The 17,507-nt window shown below is 47.7% G+C and overlaps 4 protein-coding genes across 6 annotated transcripts; 2 read left to right on the top strand and 2 right to left on the bottom strand.

The window, feature by feature from the left end:
* Positions 1 to 92: 92 nt before the first annotated feature.
* THOC6 (THO complex 6) lies at positions 93 to 3,437 on the bottom strand. 3 transcript variants are annotated; one of them, XM_044657865.1, is made up of 12 exons: positions 3,022 to 3,411; positions 2,777 to 2,841; positions 2,526 to 2,629; positions 2,373 to 2,410; positions 2,245 to 2,320; positions 2,033 to 2,104; positions 1,400 to 1,502; positions 1,244 to 1,293; positions 812 to 874; positions 581 to 691; positions 345 to 479; positions 93 to 249 (listed from the first exon to the last, which is right to left on the bottom strand). In XM_044657865.1, exons 1-12 carry the CDS (start codon positions 3,162 to 3,164, stop codon positions 166 to 168), a joined length of 1,044 nt encoding a protein of 347 aa, XP_044513800.1. In that variant the 5' UTR covers positions 3,165 to 3,411; the 3' UTR covers positions 93 to 165. The 3 variants fall into 3 exon arrangements, with proteins under 3 accessions (XP_044513800.1, XP_044513805.1, XP_044513811.1); XM_044657870.1 differs by having other exon boundaries at positions 2,245 to 2,293; positions 3,022 to 3,410; XM_044657876.1 differs by lacking the exon at positions 345 to 479 and having other exon boundaries at positions 2,245 to 2,293; positions 3,022 to 3,437.
* A 559-nt stretch (positions 3,438 to 3,996) lies between these two features.
* On the top strand, positions 3,997 to 6,847 carry HCFC1R1 (host cell factor C1 regulator 1). The gene is made up of 5 exons (XM_044657894.1): positions 3,997 to 4,193; positions 5,316 to 5,372; positions 5,724 to 5,861; positions 6,229 to 6,297; positions 6,382 to 6,847. Exons 1-5 carry the CDS (start codon positions 4,099 to 4,101, stop codon positions 6,515 to 6,517), a joined length of 495 nt encoding a protein of 164 aa, XP_044513829.1. The 5' UTR covers positions 3,997 to 4,098; the 3' UTR covers positions 6,518 to 6,847.
* A 91-nt stretch (positions 6,848 to 6,938) lies between these two features.
* Positions 6,939 to 9,494, bottom strand: TNFRSF12A (TNF receptor superfamily member 12A). Its single transcript, XM_044657901.1, has 5 exons — positions 9,408 to 9,494; positions 8,530 to 8,634; positions 8,168 to 8,302; positions 8,028 to 8,085; positions 6,939 to 7,739 (listed from the first exon to the last, which is right to left on the bottom strand). Exons 1-4 carry the CDS (start codon positions 9,478 to 9,480, stop codon positions 8,030 to 8,032), a joined length of 369 nt encoding a protein of 122 aa, XP_044513836.1. The 5' UTR covers positions 9,481 to 9,494; the 3' UTR covers positions 6,939 to 7,739; positions 8,028 to 8,029.
* A 5,103-nt stretch (positions 9,495 to 14,597) lies between these two features.
* Positions 14,598 to 15,266, top strand: LOC123230966 (claudin-6-like). The gene has a single exon (XM_044657159.1). The coding sequence runs from the start codon at positions 14,598 to 14,600 to the stop codon at positions 15,264 to 15,266; it is 669 nt and encodes a 222-aa protein (XP_044513094.1).
* Positions 15,267 to 17,507: the final 2,241 nt, after the last annotated feature.

The following is a 17,507-nucleotide window of genomic DNA, read 5'->3' as shown; positions in this document are numbered from 1 at the left end:
ATGTCTAACAGAATAATATATAAATGGATATGACGTCTTGGGCTTTCATTTCTGAGAGATTATAGCTGGGAAGGTCACCAAACTGGATTAGATGGTTTTCATTTTTTTTTTTTATTAATAAAGTAGATCCTAACAAATGGGGAAGGGGAAGTTTGGAGAAGAGGGTCAAGAAAAGGAGAGGGAGAAGGCTCGATATCCCAGGTTAGTGAAGACATCAACTCTACAGCTATTTCCTGCAGCTGTCAGAACCTGGGGGAAAGGAAGGCAGATAATGAGGACCAGAAACCTGAAGTTCTCCCATGACCTCCCAGATTCCTCCTCCTTCTAGACCTATGGGATCTTACCTTGCACTCTGGTGCAGCAGGCTGCTGGTTGAGGCTAAGACTAAGTAGGCTGGGTGAGGAGCCAGGTACCTGGGCTTTCAGCTCCCCACTCAGCTGCCACTGGTTCACACAGGGTCCCTGTCCTGCTGAGAGGATCTAGGGGAAAGAAATGATGAGAAGTCCAAAGTTAGCAGACAAAAAGACTGAAGAAAAGGTGACCAACTGCCAGCTGGGAAAGAAAAAGGGTAAAAGCTCACCAGGTCTTGATAAAAGGTTACATGTTTCTGTGGAGCCCTAAGTGGAAACACTGTTGTGGGTGTGGCAGACCGAAGGTGCCAAAGGGTAAGAGCAGGGCCTCCTCCACATACCTGTAAAGAATAGTATTCATCATCATCTAACCTTAAATTAAAACTATTTGCTTGCCTCCTAACCTGCACAGAACTTATTAAATAAGTACAAACTCCTTTCCCAGAGCCCTAGATACTCACCATCCAGTCCGAGTCAGTTGCTAAACATCCAATCCATTTCCCATTCTGGGGTCTGGCACACTCCTGGGAAGAAAGAAAAGGGAAAGTCAGGGAGGGGAAAGGAATTTACATTTATTAAGCACCTATTATGTGCCAGGCACAGATGCCACACAATTTGCAAATATCATCTCATTTGATCCTTGTAACAACCCTGGAGGCAGGTACTATTGTTACCCCCATTTCATAGTTGAGGAAACTGAGGGAAACAAAGGTTAAGTGACTTACCCAGGGTTACATGGTTAGTAAATGTGTGAGGCTACATTTGAATTTGGGTCTTCCTAACTCCATCATATTGCTCTATCTACTTCACCTAGCTAATCTAGCTAACCTACCTGGCTTAAGGAAAAATGGAGGAGTAGGGGAAATAAGAGGACAGAAAAGTGAAAGCCTTACCTCATGTCTGTAAACTTCAATGGTCTGAACTTCCTCACCTGTACGAAGATCTGAGAAAAGACACAGTGAGAATCTCAGGATGTCTTCAGCTTCACATGCCTCCTTAACAATTTTTTATGTCTGTAGTCATGACCCTCCAGACAAATGTTCCCTTACCCCAAAGACGAACTGTGCCATCTTCACCCCCAGACAGCACTTCAGGACTTCTTTCCCGAAGAGCCAGACAATGAATGTAATCAGTGTGACCTCGAAGGGCACGCTAGGGGAAGATAGTCAAACAAAGATTAATCAGCCAGGACCCCTAAAAGCTACCTCTCCCCACCTATGAGAACAGATACCTTTTAGAGGACAAAGGTATATTTGTCAAGATACCTGACAAACATGGAAAGTGGGAGAGAAGTGGTGAAAAGACAAGACAGGGCAGAATTATAACATCATGAGTCTAAATGTTACAGATTTTTTCCCCCTAGATATTTGCCCAGGCAGTTATGGGGAGGTTTATCCTCTCATTTGTCTTGTTACAACTTTGTCCCTTATACTTGACTAGATACCCTAGGCCCATGTTGGCATCCATGCAGAGCTGACACTTAGGGAAGCTGCTTTGTTCCCCCTCTTCCCAGCAAGAGGACATTTTTTGCATGCTTCACCTCTTGGTCCAAACTGCCCAAAGCAAGCACTTTCTCTTTCAACTCCCTTGGGTAATCCAGGGGCTCACAGAAGGCCTGAATTTGCCCTCTGGGCACTCGAACTCATTAAAGGTTCACCTATATTGCCCTGGGCCCAACTTACTGTGAATGACCCGGTCTCCAGATCCATAGTATGAAGTTGGCAGTCACCTCCTGCCAAGAGGAGGGAATTCTCCTATGCAGGAAGGGAAGCAAAGAAGAAATCAGACAATACAGGTTGCTAGAAGGGATTGAAATCAAATCAGGAGCAGGGTTTGGATATAAGGACAAAGGTGTAGGGCCCCCAGTAGAAAGCTGGCTTAAAGAGAATCATACCTTAGGGTTAAGCAGCAAAGCATTGATTTCAGGAACTTCTAGGCTGCTCCTGTTTGGAAGGGCAAATGGGGTCAGCCTAAGAGGAGGAAATAGCACTAGCAGGGCCCCAACCCAACAAGCCTACTCACCTGTATGGGGGGTGTCGGCTCCATACTTCCTTACAGCCCTTGGGGGAGAGAGCACAAAAAAGATCCATAGACTCTCTTCTTGGCACTGTAGCATCTTGCTCCTCAGACTTCCCAAGATGCATTCTTTTCACCATATATATTCCCCACTCTTACCTTCTTTATGATCTCTCCCCAAAGCCAGGCTTTCACTTCACCATCCCCTGCACTGAGCAAATGTCGGTCTGTTGAGACCAGGCTGTACACTGGTCCATCATGGGCTAACGGAAAAATTGTGAACTCAGATAAATACATTTCAAGTAGAGGGTCCCCCTGCCTCTGACTCCTGCAATCTACCCCTCCCCAGACTTCCTTATATCACCCTAACTCCTACCCCCAAATTCAGATTATCTGATGACCTCACCCACCTACAAAGGTCACCAATGGCTTCTTACTTTCCTCTTTGGCCTCTGAGCTCAAAGCAGCTGATAAACTGAAGGGGGAGAGAAATTATTAAGTGGAGTGGAGGAGTTGGGGAGAGGTATCAAAGTTATGAAAGTGAAAAAAAACCTCCTGAAGAATGGGAAATTTAAGTCAAGAATGGGTGAGTTATCAGAATGGACCACCCCCTTCATTGAGGGACGGGATTTCAGACTGAGAGGCCTTCCCATACCTGAAGATGGCAATCTGCCCGTAGTTGTTCCCTGCTGCTAAGAACTTGCCACAGGGGGAAACACTCTGGGAGAAAATTGTCATGTGCAGCCGCTCCAAAGCCCTCTGTACCTCCATCTGGGGAGGAGCAGACACTGGTGTCATATACAGTCCCCTGTCAAACTAGAATGGTCACTCGGAGGGCTGGGTCCCTTCCTAGTCCTATGCCTGGAACCAGGCCAACTCTTGCGCCAACCCCCCCTCCACCAAGTGCACTCCTGCCCTGAGTCTCCACAGGGCCATCAGGGCCCTTCCTCCCAGCCCCCCCGAGAGAGCAAAGTGGGACGCAGGAAGCAGCGTTCTGGGGGAGGCAGATTTTTGATTTACACTACAACTCATATCCCTCCGAATCAGGAAGTTTTTCCTGACTTCTAATCTCCTTCCCTCTGGCTGCCATTTTTGTTTAGCCTGTTTCCTCGGCCTTGATGCCGGCCCGCACCCCACCATGCCGGCTAGACCCCCTCCCACAGGATGACGTGTGGAGAGAATGGCGCCCCACCCCTCGGTATGAGACTACAGCTCCCAGAAGGGCCTTTGACGCCGACGAGTGACGCGATCCAAAGGCGCGCGGCACACTCCGCCTTCACATCTGCCCCCGCCCCCTACGATGGGCGTGAATGGATCCCCGGCTTCTGTAAGACCCCACGAGCACTCAGCCTGCTGAACTGAATGCTACCAAGGCTCGCAGCAAGCTTCGCAACGTCCCAACCCCAACTCCTCTCCCTGCGCGTGCACGACTGGCCCCTCTCGCCCGCCGGGCTCGGACCCACCGTCCCGCCGCGCGCCGCTCCCCGCGCCTGCGCGAAGTCCCCGCTCAGCGAGCGCGCCTCGGCCGGACGGCACTATGCGCTTGCGTAGTAGCGACCGCTTAACCACCGGTCTCCAGTGAGGCCCGCCCTCTTCCGCTCAGTGGCCCCTCCCCACCGAAGTGGAGACACGCCTGCTGGTGGCGGTGCCGCGGGAGTCAGGAGACTCCCGGTCCCTCGCCTCCGGGGCAGCGGGCTCCGAGTCTTTCTTGCCAGCAGGTCCTCGGAACTCCATGATCCTTCAGCCGCCCATGGATCTGGGCCGCCCGGCCGGGGCCCAGAAAGACCCCAGGGAAGCACAAGGGCCAGACAGGACTCTGGATGCCTGGTGTGTGGCCCAGAGGGCAGTGGACAGGCGGGACCCCGGGATATCCTGAATATCCCGGATGCCTGGGTTATGGGGTACAGAGTTGGGAACTGGGGGCTTAGAAACCAGGGTTATAGGACACCCAGAGCTGTAAATCAGGACCGGGGCTGCTTGCAGTACGCACAACTCAGCAGGATTGTAGATTGGATACGGGTACTGGAGTGGTCAGGAACGCCTTGCTTCCTGGCTACAGAGCTGATGATGACCAGGAGTCAAGATGCCAGAATTATAAACAATAGAGGTGAAGAATCAGGGGCCAGGATACACGGGTTTCAGGACATAGAACTGAAGGCCAGTATACAGGAGTTAATGTAATTCTGGCATGAGTTATAAGGGCCCCTAGTTGTATTACCGAGCACCAGAAGTAAAGGCTGAGCATCTGGATTCCTGTATATTATATAATCCACAAAGCTGAGAACCAGGGCCTTGGATGTCTGGGTCTTATGTTAGAATAGGAGTGTCAAATTCAAAATAGAAAGGGGGTCCCTTTTCTATTCTTAGTTTTAAAATACATTATCTAATTTCATTGCATTTTTATATTAAATATTTCCCAATTACATTTTGATCTGGATTAGGCTGCATTCAGGTTTGAGACTTCTATATTAGACAACTTAAGAACCAGAGCCCTCTGGTTATTTGATAAAATTTGGGAATGAAGGCCTTTTGTCTGGGTTATACCTGAGAATAGAGAGTAGGATGCCTAGATTTTATACACACATGAGCACATCTATATATGATCCAGAGTAGAGTTTGAAGGGGCTTAACTCCCCAGGTTAGATGGTACAGAGCTGAGGATGTACATGTATGACTAGGATGCCTGGGTTATAGGGAATAAGAATGGAAGGCTAGGGCCAGGGTACCTGGAATATGTGGTACAAATCTAAAGAGGAATACATGAATCCCTGGATTATGTGGTGCAGAGCTAGTGAAAGGAAGAGAAGGAGGGGATGTGGCCTAGATTAAAGATTACAGACCTGAAGTCTGGATGTCTTTTATAGGGCAAAAGTCTTAGAGCCCAAGAACCCTAATATATTGGTTCTTGAGAAAAAAGAACTTAGGCTTTAACTCTTATCTCTTCCACAGCTCCCTTCCCCAAGGAATTCAGCCCCAGAGCACCAGTCAATTGCTGGAGGAGGATCAGTGAGTTTAAGGGAAGGGGAAGTGGTTCCCTCTTCCCCTCCTCTCCCTATCCTACCATTTACCAAAATTCTCATCCTCAGGAACCAATTCCCTCTCTTCTCCTGGGCCCCTGGGTTCTTCTCCTTGGGCCCTATCTCTTAGTATTCCCCTATTCCCCAGGCCTAAGAAAAACATAGCATTGTACAGTGAAAGGTGCTAGATTTGACCTTGACATTTAACCTCTGGATCCCAAGTTTCCTCCTCTACAAAATTTACTAGATGACATCTGCAGTGTCTTCTAGCTCTAAATTTGTGATCTTTTTCCCAAAAGTATTCTGTCCCAGGCAATTTCCTGATCTTTTTTTTTTCCAGGGACTCTCTTCAGAAGCATTTTCTGTCTGAGGACAACATGATCTCCCATTTTTCCCACCTCAGCCTGGACAATGATCACCCCTGCTGTGGCCCATCAGTAGCTTTCTCCATGGGCACTCCAGCCCCACCTGTGATCAGGTAATAACACTGGACAGCTTAAAACATTCACTGGGATCTCCTGCCATCTTCCAGCTCATACACTTATCAAATTCTCCCTTAATTAGTTGCGTCTCTGTCTTATCTCCCATACTAGAATGAAGACATTCATTTTTATATCTTCAATTTCTAGTATAAGACCATGGACACACTAAATGCTCAGTGTTCACATGATTAGGCCTATTCATTTGGGTTTGGGTTCTATGTGCAACTCATAAGATTTTGGGATTATGCCCCAAATCAAGAGCTGCCTTAGCTCTAGCCCATCCTACCCCCTCAGGACCAATTATATCACTTTTATGTCACTTGTCATATTTAGCTGACTTTGAATTTTTCCCCTCCTCTACAGGCCTTTGGAAGACTCTCTTTACTCAACTGGGGATCTTGGGGTCCTCTGCCCCAGCCTCCTGCTGGCCCTGTAAGTGTTGGAAAATGGGAAGAGGGAAAAGACGTAAGACTTATAATAGGACCAAGTTCCCCTGACTTCAGTTTTTGCTTCTAGGAATCCCCACTCAGAGCTTCTGCTTTGGCAATATCCAGGAAATCAAATCCCAGAAACCCTTCGTCTGCTGAGACTGGGGGGCTCCCAGGTATACCAGAATCACAACCCCCATAGTGGGGAGGCAATGGAACTCTAAGCCTCAAGCAACTAACTGCCCCTGTCCCTCAGGAACTCTGGCCTCTCAGTGACCCTAACCCCAACTCCGTGAGTTGGAGATGGACAGAATCTGGCTGTCTCTGGAAGCCACAGACACAAAAGACCAAAGACGTGGAAGAGGGTCTAGACACCCACATATTGCACACAGAAATAGATAATTGTAATCTCTAGTTTGAGATAGGTCTTTTACCTACATACAAATTCAAGAGATGGTCAAGGAAATAGAACCATAGATTGTTCTGGAGGATAAGGAACATCTTTGGGGATGGGGTCTTTGTGAAATCAAAATAAAGATTACTGGGTGATAAAAGACCAGTAGCTTTATTGGAGGAGAGGAGCAGTCTGGGGAGTTGGGGCCCCAGGGAACGGATGCCGAGGTTCCTTTCAGTCTTCCCTGGAAAGCGAGTCAGGGCTAGACCCGCCCAGACATTGAGAATGTGTGAGTCAGGGCCCCGCCTCCACCCCCGGCTGACTCACATAAACTCTTCCCTGCTCCAGCCAGAGAAACTGTTGGGGACTAAGCCAAAAAGGGGGATGGAGATGCCCAGCTTTATTAAGAGGAGACTTAGACCTCTGAGTTCAGCCAACCGTGTACTGAGGGGGAGAGATAGCTGTCTATGTCTCCATTCAAATGAAGTTGAGAATCAAATTTGAAATCAAAATAACTTTTATTTATACATGTTCTATGCCCTCCCTCCCTCTTTGCTCCCCCAAATAAATATCTCCCCTATCCTTGTAGGCTGGCCAAAGGGGGAAGAACCCAGGGCCAGCTCCCCTAGAGGACCAGCCTCTATCCTAGGGGGATAGAGCACTGTACCCTGCCCCCCAACAAGATACAGCTGCCTTGTCCCAGCGCATTTGAGAGGACTTGAAATCAAAGTCCTGAGTGTTATATCTGTCGTCCTCTACTTAAGGGATAATCTCTTGGCTCAGAGCCCCTAGTGCTGCCAGGGGAAGGAGGTGGCAGTGTAATTGTTGGGGAGAGAGGGAACCCCCACACCCCATTGTGCAAATACTGCATTCTTCAGCCTGTGAGCAGTCCTGGGATAAGACCCCAGGTTTGAGTCCCTACTTCTCTCCTGAGTATATGAAGAGAAATGTAGAGTCCGAGAAGTATATGTGTGTGAGGGATATCTCATTGGAGAACAAACACCAAGAAGGTGAGATCCTCTCAATTCTAGACAAAGTTGGGAACGTCAAATCTGTCATAAAGAGAGAACAATTTTAAGCTCTTTGAGGGCAGGGTTATTTCTGTGCAAACATCTTCCCCTCCCACCTCCTAGTGAATTAGTAAATGCTTCATAAGTGGTGGATGAGTGAATGAATGAGGATAAAAAGGCACAAGAGGGTAAAGTTCTATTCCCATTCTCTCCCCTACTTCCCCCCATTTAAGATCCAGAAAATGAAATGGCCTAGTCTAGGATAGTATGAGAGTAAGTGTGCTGGTCTTGGGAGATGTCAAGGATAGTAGAAGTAAAGGAGGGACTCACCATTACTGGATCAAAGCTGTGCCTGGACATCCTTCACCACCTGTCTCTTCAATGGGGGCTAAAAGTCAGGGAGATAAGATCATTAATGCCCTCAAATGTAATGTTAAAGCTAAAGGAGCCAAGGAAGGTTGAATACTTACTGGTGAACTTCTCTTTCCTTCGGCACTGTCTCCAGACGAGAAGGCCAGAAAGGAGCCCTATAATGAGCATCAGACCTAGTGTACCCCCCAAGACTGGCCACAGCAGAGGAAAAGCCGGTGGAGGTGCTGTGGTGCCTGGGGGAGAGGGAGAAGAAAGTCAATGAAGGTCCCAAACCTACAACTGCTACTAGCTTCCCAAATTTCCACCTGTTCCTAGCCTACTTTCTCCAAAAGTCTGATTTACAAACCATAAACAATAGTGTCCTCTCAGACCTTGTCCTGGTCCACTTCTCTAAATGCCAATCTTCATCTCTCCTTCCAAAAAAATCCCTGATTTCCCTCCAGGCCCCCTTTCCACTCACAGCCAAGACAGAAGTCACTGTATGGTCGTGCTGGACATGAGGAACAATCCATGCACTTGTCCAGGTCTGGGCTCCAAGAACTGCCCTGGGGACACGGAGAGGGTGCTGGGAAGAAAAGGGGAGAAAGTTGAGGGAAGGAGCCTCCCACACTATCTTCCCCAGGATGGGTTGGGGGGGGAGGAGGTAAGGAGAGAGAGGTCAGGGCTATTCCGGGGGTTGAGGTCAGGGCTGGAGCTCTAGTTTCTGGTGAGTCAGAAAAGCCAGACATCAGAGCCCCCCCTCCCGACATTCCAGACAGGTGACCGCAGGGCTAGGGGGCAGGACTCGGGTTCTGAAAGGGCTAGATTTGGAAGGGCTGAGAAGGCAGGATGCCTGGTTCCTAAAGTTCGGTGGAACAATTTCATCGGAGACACCGTAGTAGGGGGAGAGGTGGAGACCACAGGACAGAAGGAGATGGGGGGGCGTTAAAGGAGACGTCCAACTCTTGCCCCCCCCCCCTTCAACCTCGTAGCCTGTGTGACTCATTCCCGGGAGCTGGGCCGACACCCCCCCCCTTTTCCCCTCCTCCTCACATTACTGGGGCGTGAAGTCATTATGAGGCGGGGTGTTCACCGGTCCCGAGTCTGAGAAGCCCACGTGTATTAAGTGGAGTGCCCCCCTCCACCCCACCCTCACCCAAGTAGGGCAGAGATTGGGGGGGACCTCCTTTCGCCTCCAGCACCCCAGCTTCGGAAGTGGACCGGGGGAGGCGTGCCCCAAAGCCATCCTCTCCCGCCCTGACCCGCTTCACCCACAGAGAACTGTCCGTAGTACCTTCCTCCACCCCTGGACACTTTCCGGCCAGGAGTCAGTGTCCCCTGGTCTGCCAACCCCATTACCTGAGGCCGGCTCCCCCCAAGTCAATCTCGGCAATGTCAGCGCCAGTAGTACCGCTAGCGGTCCAAGAGCCATGGTGTTTCTCCCGAGGCCGGTCCCGTTCTGAGCCGGGAAGGCGATTCAGGGAGGCACGCCCGCCGCCCACCCTATCCGGGGCGGTCCCAGTCCGGACCCCGCCTCCAGAGTGGCGGACAGTCCCCCAACTACCAGTCCCCGGCGCTCCAGCTCTCGACCCTCCCCCCGCCTCAATGAACTCAGGTGTCTCGGGGGCCGTGTCCCAGCTTCTAGCCCTGTAGCTCAGCCTTTCTAATTGCTTGGTGTCCCTTTCTCTCAAAGCTTCAACTCCTCTGGCAAACACTTTAGTCTCCCAGAATTCGGTCCACACAATTGCCGGTTGCATCCTTTTCCAATTTCCATTCGTAGCCCAAGTTAAGCGAGTCTTGATGCAAAGGAGGGCGAAATTCTGGTCTCCAGTCCGAACCTCTCAGGAAGCCCTGACGTATGGGTCCGGGGCAGGGGTCTCTGCCCCTCCCTGGGGGAGGCGGGTCGCCCGTGACGTCACGGGGGCATTCGCGGCCTCTTTAAGACCCCCGCCTCCGCCCCCTTTTTCCATACTCTGCCCCTGCTCTCTGGCTGCGCTCTCTCCTTTCCAAGGCAGGTGAGTCTGGAACTCTGTCCCTCTTCCCAACAGGGCTGTAACCCCTAAGATTAGGAGTTGGGCAAAAAGGGTTCCGCAATAAGGTAGCCACTTTATTTGGGTCCAGTGGGGGAGCTCCCAGATCTAGAGTCCAAGATTTGGTCCTAGGTGGGAATAATCATATGTTTGGTTTTGGAGCGCGGGTCCTAGAGGAATCAGTTTTACGGGTCTTTAGGACAAGGTCATGAGTTGCCCCCATCCATTGTAGAACTAGAAAATTTATATTGCCGGGGTCCGAAGGGACAGAAGCAAGACCGGAGATCCCGGGTGCCTTGGGTTCCCCAGAATGGGAATGGATCCTTGTTCTAAATTTCCCATAAAATGAACCTTCCCCTCCCCCTCTCTTGGAACAAAAGGCCCGAACCCATCTCCGCCCCCCACTCCCCTCTACCCTTCGGACTGGGCCACTCTTCCCACTGGAAGCGAAGATCCTTGTTCTCTGGTCTGAGGCCCGCCCCTTCCGACCCCTGTAGAGTGGGAAGGTCCACTAGCTTTCCTTCGCCTTACCTGGGCCCCTTCCCACACCTGACCCTGTGAAGCCACCTGATGGCTTCACCCCGGTTTAACTCCTTCGGTCGGAAGGAAGCCTCACTTGAGAGTGAGGCTTAAGTCTCTAGGGACAACCCCAAGACCTGGGCCTCGCCTGGGTGTATTTGGAGTAAGCCTGGAGCAGGACTTGAGTATCCTGCAATCTGCGTTTGTGGAACCAGTCATAATCTAGTACAATTGTCTTATTTTACAAATGAGGAAACTTGAGGTCCAGATAGGACAAATATCTTGTCCCAAGGCATCAAATCTAGGTAAGGAATCTCTGGGGTTGAAAATGAATCAAGAATTTTTAAGCTTATTCTAAGCATCTGGCCTTTGGTGGATGGGACAAACGTGAAACAGCTCCTGCCTTCTAGGAGCTTTTTTAGCTCTATCAGAGTGCATAATGTACAGTAAATGCCAGGGAACTTTGGAGAGACACTAGCAACTGGGAGAATCACAAACCTTCAAGATTCAGTATTTGAAAGAACCCAAGGGGCCAAATCTTTCATTTCTAATTTGAGATCACTCAGTGTATTGTGGAAAGAACTTTAGTCTTGGAACCAAGAGGACCAAGATTCCAATTCTACCTCTGAAACTTATTAGGGTTGGCGAACCTTTTCCCAGGGCTCAAGAGGACAAATTCTGCTGTGAGCCTTTCCTCCCCACCTCACCCCCCTCCCCATTACTGGAGAGAGCTGAGGGAGAAAGTGCTTGCTTTGGGCAGCTGGTGGGGCATGCAAAAAAATGTCCTTGGGCGACTTGGAAAGGGGGAAGCTGAGCAGCTCCCCCCGTTCCAGCTGTGCACAGGGGTGCCATGGCTTCCCCTGCTTCACCAACAACGACTTTGGGCCATTTTGGGCAAGTCTTCCAGGCTCCCTGAATCTCTTTTTCTCCATAAGTAAAAATAGGGGATCAGATTAAATGGCATTTAGCCTCTAATGTGATATCTTTTCTACCTCTGGATCTATGATTCCAGTGAGCTCAGAGCTATAGAAGTAAGATCCTACCTAGATTTAGAGTTGGAAATACTTGATGGGGCTACCTGATTGGAACCAGAAAGTAATTTCACTATAAACCTTCAGTTCCTCCTTTTACAAAATTGGGGATGAGAGGGCAAGTATACTACCCACTTCGGGATCAACTGAGTCACTGAACAAATGTGCCATATTTAAAGGGCCATAACTCCAGGTCTGGAGGAATTGGGAGGGAAAAGAGAAGACTTTGGATTTCAGTTTCTCCATAATGTCCAACAAATCTTAAAATCCTACAACATGCAAGGCGGTATTACAGGTGCTGTGAATAATTGAAAAAGGAAAGAATCAATGATTACATCTAAGCTCTGAATGGTTTTTTTAGTCCCTTCTTTTAAAGGTCTTGATATTCACTAGGGGAATTCAACTGGTACATAAGTAAATGCTAGATGATTTGATTGCGAGCACTTAATAATTAAGAGGGATCCGAACTTCCCTAAGAGGTTCCCCTGTGCAGTTTACTATCCTTGAAGGAAGCTAAAGATTCTGAGAATTGGAGAAGAAAGTGCATTCTCAGCATGGGAGCTAGCCAGTCAGTGTAAAAAGCACTTAGTGAGGAAATACTTTTAATGCCAGACTTGTTTGTGGCAAGCCTGAAAGCCATAGGGAGCCATTGAAGATTTTGAAAGAAGGAAGTGATGATAAAATCAGACATTGATTGGTTGTAGAAGGAAGAGTTCAGAAAAAAAGACCCAAATCATTGAAGGACAAGGTAGCATGAAGTATATATGACTAGGAGTAGTTTCGGGAGGAAAGGGAAGATTGATTTTTGGGGACCAAGAATAACTTCATAGGGAAAGTTAACACCATAAGTGGCCTGAGAGAAAGGGACCTCATATAATATCCTGAGATTTCAAGCTAGAGGGGAGCTTAAAGCTCAACTAGCCCAGTGCCCTTATTTTTCAGGAGACTTGAAGGGGTCAGAAAAAATGTCTAAAAGGAACTTGTTAAGGTCACTTGACTCCAAATCTGGTTTTTTGTTTCCTTCTACCATATTACAGTTCCTCTGCAGGTAGAATTGGGGGAAGGGGTGGGGAACAACACATTCCTGGCTTTGGGAATCATGTGGAGGTGGAGCAGATTTAAAATTCCCTGGAGGGTTTCCACCAAGTATTTAATCTCTGTATGTCCCCTGCCTAGCTCTGGAGATTTGGCACGTAGTAGGGACTTGGTAAATGAATGAACAAATGGGGCTGAGGGGAAGGGGAGGAGGGGGCTAGGTTGATCTTGGTGGCCCTTGGGTTTGGGAATCTAAGACTTCGGCATTTGAGCTTTATCCTGGAGGCTGTAGGGAGCCTTTGAAGTTATTGAGTAGAGAAGTGACTTGATCCGAAACTTCTTTAGGATTGGGGTGGGGGAGGAGGCACTTGTGTGGAAGGAGAAACTTGGTGGGGGAGGGAGACTTTGAGGGAGGTCTCTCTGGGTAGATAAAGCCAATTAAGCTGCGGACCTGGGAGTGTCCCAAATCCTGCCTTGGGGTGGGGGTAGTGGGAGATTCTGAGAATGTTGCTTTGGTACCTGCCCTAAGTCCAGTTCAAAAGTAAAAGAATTTGTACTCTCCTATTAGAGGGACTGAAAATGCTGAGGACCAATGATAACACAGCTGGGAAGGAAAAGGGATGCCACCTATAGCCAAGGTCCAAATTTTAAAAAGATGAAACTGTTTTTTAAAGTTGAACATTTAAAAGGGTAAATGATAAGTTCCTGCATTTAAATTTTAAAACGAAACCCCGTACAGTATGAGGAGATTGGGCTGGAGTGAACCGACACCCTTGTGATTTAGCAATAGTGGAGATACCCACAAAGAAGCTGGCTGACTGTCAGAGCAATTGTGGAGGGGATTCCAGCGTGGGGTTGGGGGTTGAACAAGATGACCTCTGAGGTCCTTTCCAACTGTGAGAATCTATTTTGGGAAGGGATATAGAGAACAATAGGTGGAATTTGGTTTTTCCTTCTCCACTGGCCATCCCTATCTTAGATTTAGTTGGGCACAGAAAAAGAAATCTTAGTAAAACAAATTCTGAGTCTATTGGGAGGAAAGGGAATAGTCATGACCATATATGGGAATTAGGGAGTCCCAACTGAAGTAATATTTGAGCATAGCTCTTCAAAATCAGAGGAAATCTTAGGGATTTAACCACCTCATTTTTTTTCAGAGGAGAAAACTTGAGGCCCTTGAGAGAAGCCAACTAGCTCCAGGGTAAAACTGGTTCTAAAACAAAGATTTTTCTGGCTCACTCCGGGGCTCTTTCCACAATGGAAACCAGGGAAAGAACTACTTAATTTGATCTGTAGTCTTGAGATTCTGCAATGATAATTGTGTTCCTTGTTTCTCAGAGGAAAATTCATTGATGTTAATTGTTAGGTTAATTTGTTAGAAAAACTAAGGAATAGACTTGCCCTAGTCATTCTTATGTCTTCATGCTGAATTTCCAAGGTTTTAAGCTTCAAATTTGGAGAGCTACTACAAATTCTCTGTTATCCCAGAATTGAGTTTCCAGTTTTTTCATTTGCCAGTTTTCAAATATCTAGAAGAGGGGTTGGGAGGTACACCTAATAGAGATCTTACAACCCACCTAACAGAAAGGAATCTGAGACTCAAAGAAGTTATCTACCCTACTTCTCACAGTTAATTCATATTAGATCTAGGATTAAAATCCAAGTGTCCTAAACATCCAGCCTTGTGCTCCTTGCACCAACCATACTCTTCATAGTTTTCTGTTATTATACTGTATAATAGAAGGCTATATCCAACAATAGGATTACTTATTAAGGGCTCCTTTCCAATGAAGAAAGTCAAAGTCACTGGCTAGGTGAGATATATTAGCTTAAATGTGAACTGGTTTAGATGTAGGCCAACAGGATGAGGCTACCAATCCAAAATCTGTTTCTGACTCTCTTTGGTCTTTCAGGTCCTCTCTAAGCTTCCAGCCATGGCTTCTGCTGGCCTCCAGGTTGTGGGCATGGTCCTGTCATTGCTGGGCTGGATAGCAACCCTCGTGTCCTGTGCCATGCCCATGTGGAAAATCTCAGCCTTCATTGGCAGCAGCATCGTAGTGGCCCAGGTGATATGGGAAGGCCTGTGGATGTCCTGTGTGGTGCAGAGCACTGGCCAGATGCAGTGCAAGGTGTACGATTCCATGCTAGCCCTGCCTTCTGACACACAAGCAGCTAGAGCTCTCACGGTTGTCTCTCTGCTGCTGGGCCTGGTAGGCCTGCTGGTCTACCTTGCTGGAGCGAAGTGTACCACATGTGTAGAAGATGAGGATGCCAAAGATCGTCTTGTACTGACTTCAGGGATCATTTTCCTTCTGTCAGGAATCCTGATCTTGATCCCTGTATGCTGGACTGCTCATGCGATTATCAGAAACTTCTACAACCCCCTGGTGATGGAGTCTCAGAAACGGGAGTTGGGGCCCAGCCTGTATGTTGGCTGGGCAGCCGCAGCTCTTTTTCTGCTAGGTGGGGGGTTACTGTGCTGCACTTGTCCCAAAAATAGCTCAAGGGGCACAGGCCATTATGTGGCTCGGTATTCTGCTTCTGCCCCTCCTCCAGGGGGCTCCAGAGGTCCTTCTGAGTACCAGGCCAAGAATTACGTATAAATCTGGAAGGAGGAAGGGCTTGGAGAACAAAGAACTCCCTAAGGTAAGGGAGGTCCTCCTTCCCCTGCTTTCCTCTCAAGATGAAGTCTTGAAATTTTTGGTTTTTTGTTTTACTTTTTTTTTTAAACCCCTTGGATGACTGAGCCAAGAGGGTAACTCCACATCTCTTTCTGGTGTTTGTTGCTGCTGATGATACAAATAATGTCTTCTAGACATTCTTCGATAAGGAGCTACAGAGATGCCACTCAAGACCTCCAGCATCCTTTCCTGGATAATGGCACTACCGTGGATCTAGGCTATTTCTCTGGGACTTCTAGAACTAACCTTTGGTTATGGGAATGAATTTTAATCTGTCAAATGCAGAGTTCTCCAGTGTGCCCAGTCCTTACCATTCCCAACTTCCAGGAAAATGGGACCACCAAGATTCAGTCATTATCCTTTCTCCATGGGAACTATCATAGCTATTATCATTCCCCCTGGACTCCCAAACTCACTGCCAGCTTTTGTTATCCTGCTCTAACATACTTTTTCCTAATCCAGAAACCAACATATTCTCCCCCCATCCTATTGATGCTTTCCCTCTCATTCTCTTTTTGTGGAGTTACCCTGTTTGGATATTTTTTAGAGAATAAAGTGTGTCTTGCTAAATGGTGATGGCGGCAGCTATTTGTAAGAGACTGTTTGCTTGGCTTTGGGGTGGCTAAAATGGGCTGCATTGAACACCTTAGTCCTGTGATGGTAGGAAGAGAGGATTGAAAAGAACTCCACAAAACCCCAAGGCCAGTCTCCTGTTATTGGAAATGAAGCAGAGATTGCCCTTGAACAGTATTCTAGGGCTGGGGTATCAGGTCTCATCAGATCTGCCTGTGCAACCATATGTTCTGTCCCCTACCCTCCCACCAAAATCCCACATATAAATCAGATGGAGACCAGTTACAAAACACTTCCTTTATTCCTCTTTGTAGGTAGAATTAGAAGCTACTACTACTGGGTCCAGATAACTAGGTGACCAGAAAGCTGGGCTCCTACCCCTGGCAGGAAGATTGAAGAAGTCCTAGTGCAAAGATTTTGTTCTTTGCCTAAAAGTTGGGCTTGGAAGGGCAGCCCGGGTAGAAGTGGGAACAAGTGTTAGGTGTATTTGAGATATCTAAGATTTTGTTCTAAGGAGAGGGTGCTTTTTTTTTCCCCCACTTTCCATGGGGCTGGGGAGCTAGTGAAAGAATCACTATTAAACCTGACTTAGAATGGGGTAGGAGTAAGATTAGTGGACCAAAAGAAGGCAGAAGACTTGGAAATTCCAGCATAGGTGGCATCTAGTAGTGTCGCTTAACCCCTCTGGGTTTGTTTTCTCTATAAAAACAGGGAAATAATACTTGTAGTAACTATCTCAGGATGTTGTGAAGATCAGATGAGATCATATAAGAGCACTTTACTTTGAAATCACAAAAAGTTCTAAAGGATCATAATGGGGCAGGTAATTGAAACAAGTAGGAGGGGGAGCTAAGGTAGCTCAGGGAATTGAGAATCAAGCTTAGAGACAAGTCTTGCATTCGAATAAACATGACCTCACTTCCTGTTGTGACCCTGGATAAGTCACTTAGACCCCATTGCCTAGCTCTTACCACTCTTAGAACCAATACATAGTATTGATTCTAAGATAGGGAGGTAAGGGTTTAAAAAAAAGGGCAGGACTAAGTCCAATCGACCATGGGTTTGGAGCTTACTTTAGAATATCTGATGGGGTTTGGAGTGAAAAGGCGGGGTTTAGGAACATTTGGATGACTTGAGATTTCATTAGTTCCTGTTGAATTCTGGGAGGGAGGACAGCCTAGGAGGTGGGGAGTAGATCGGAACCTAATAGGCTAAGGAAACAAAGGGGTCTTTGTTAGGCCCATTCCCAGGTAGATCTCACTCAAAAATCTGAGATATGGTTGATCTTTTGAATTTGCTAGCCAGATTAGAAACCGACATTGGAAGAAATACAATGTTGTTACAGTGAAGCAGGGTATAGTTACAAATAGAGTATACATATAAATATATAAAGACATGAGATTTCTTTAGGGTAAGTGAAATGTGAGGGAAAGGTTTTTAAGATTGAAATGGTCAATTGGCTTAGGTTTAGCACTAAAGTCCAACCCTGGAACCAATTCTGGCCAATGAATAGGGTTAGATGCCCTGGAGTGACTGGACTGGAGAGTCCTGGTTGGGACTGCTATCAAGACTACTGGTGGTCATTCTTTC

This window comes from Gracilinanus agilis, chromosome 1, assembly GCF_016433145.1.
Source record: "Gracilinanus agilis isolate LMUSP501 chromosome 1, AgileGrace, whole genome shotgun sequence".
In the NCBI taxonomy this organism is placed as follows: domain Eukaryota; kingdom Metazoa; phylum Chordata; class Mammalia; order Didelphimorphia; family Didelphidae; genus Gracilinanus; species Gracilinanus agilis.
Note: the sequence above shows the minus strand (reverse complement) of the source record. Positions and strands in the feature narration are given on the sequence as shown.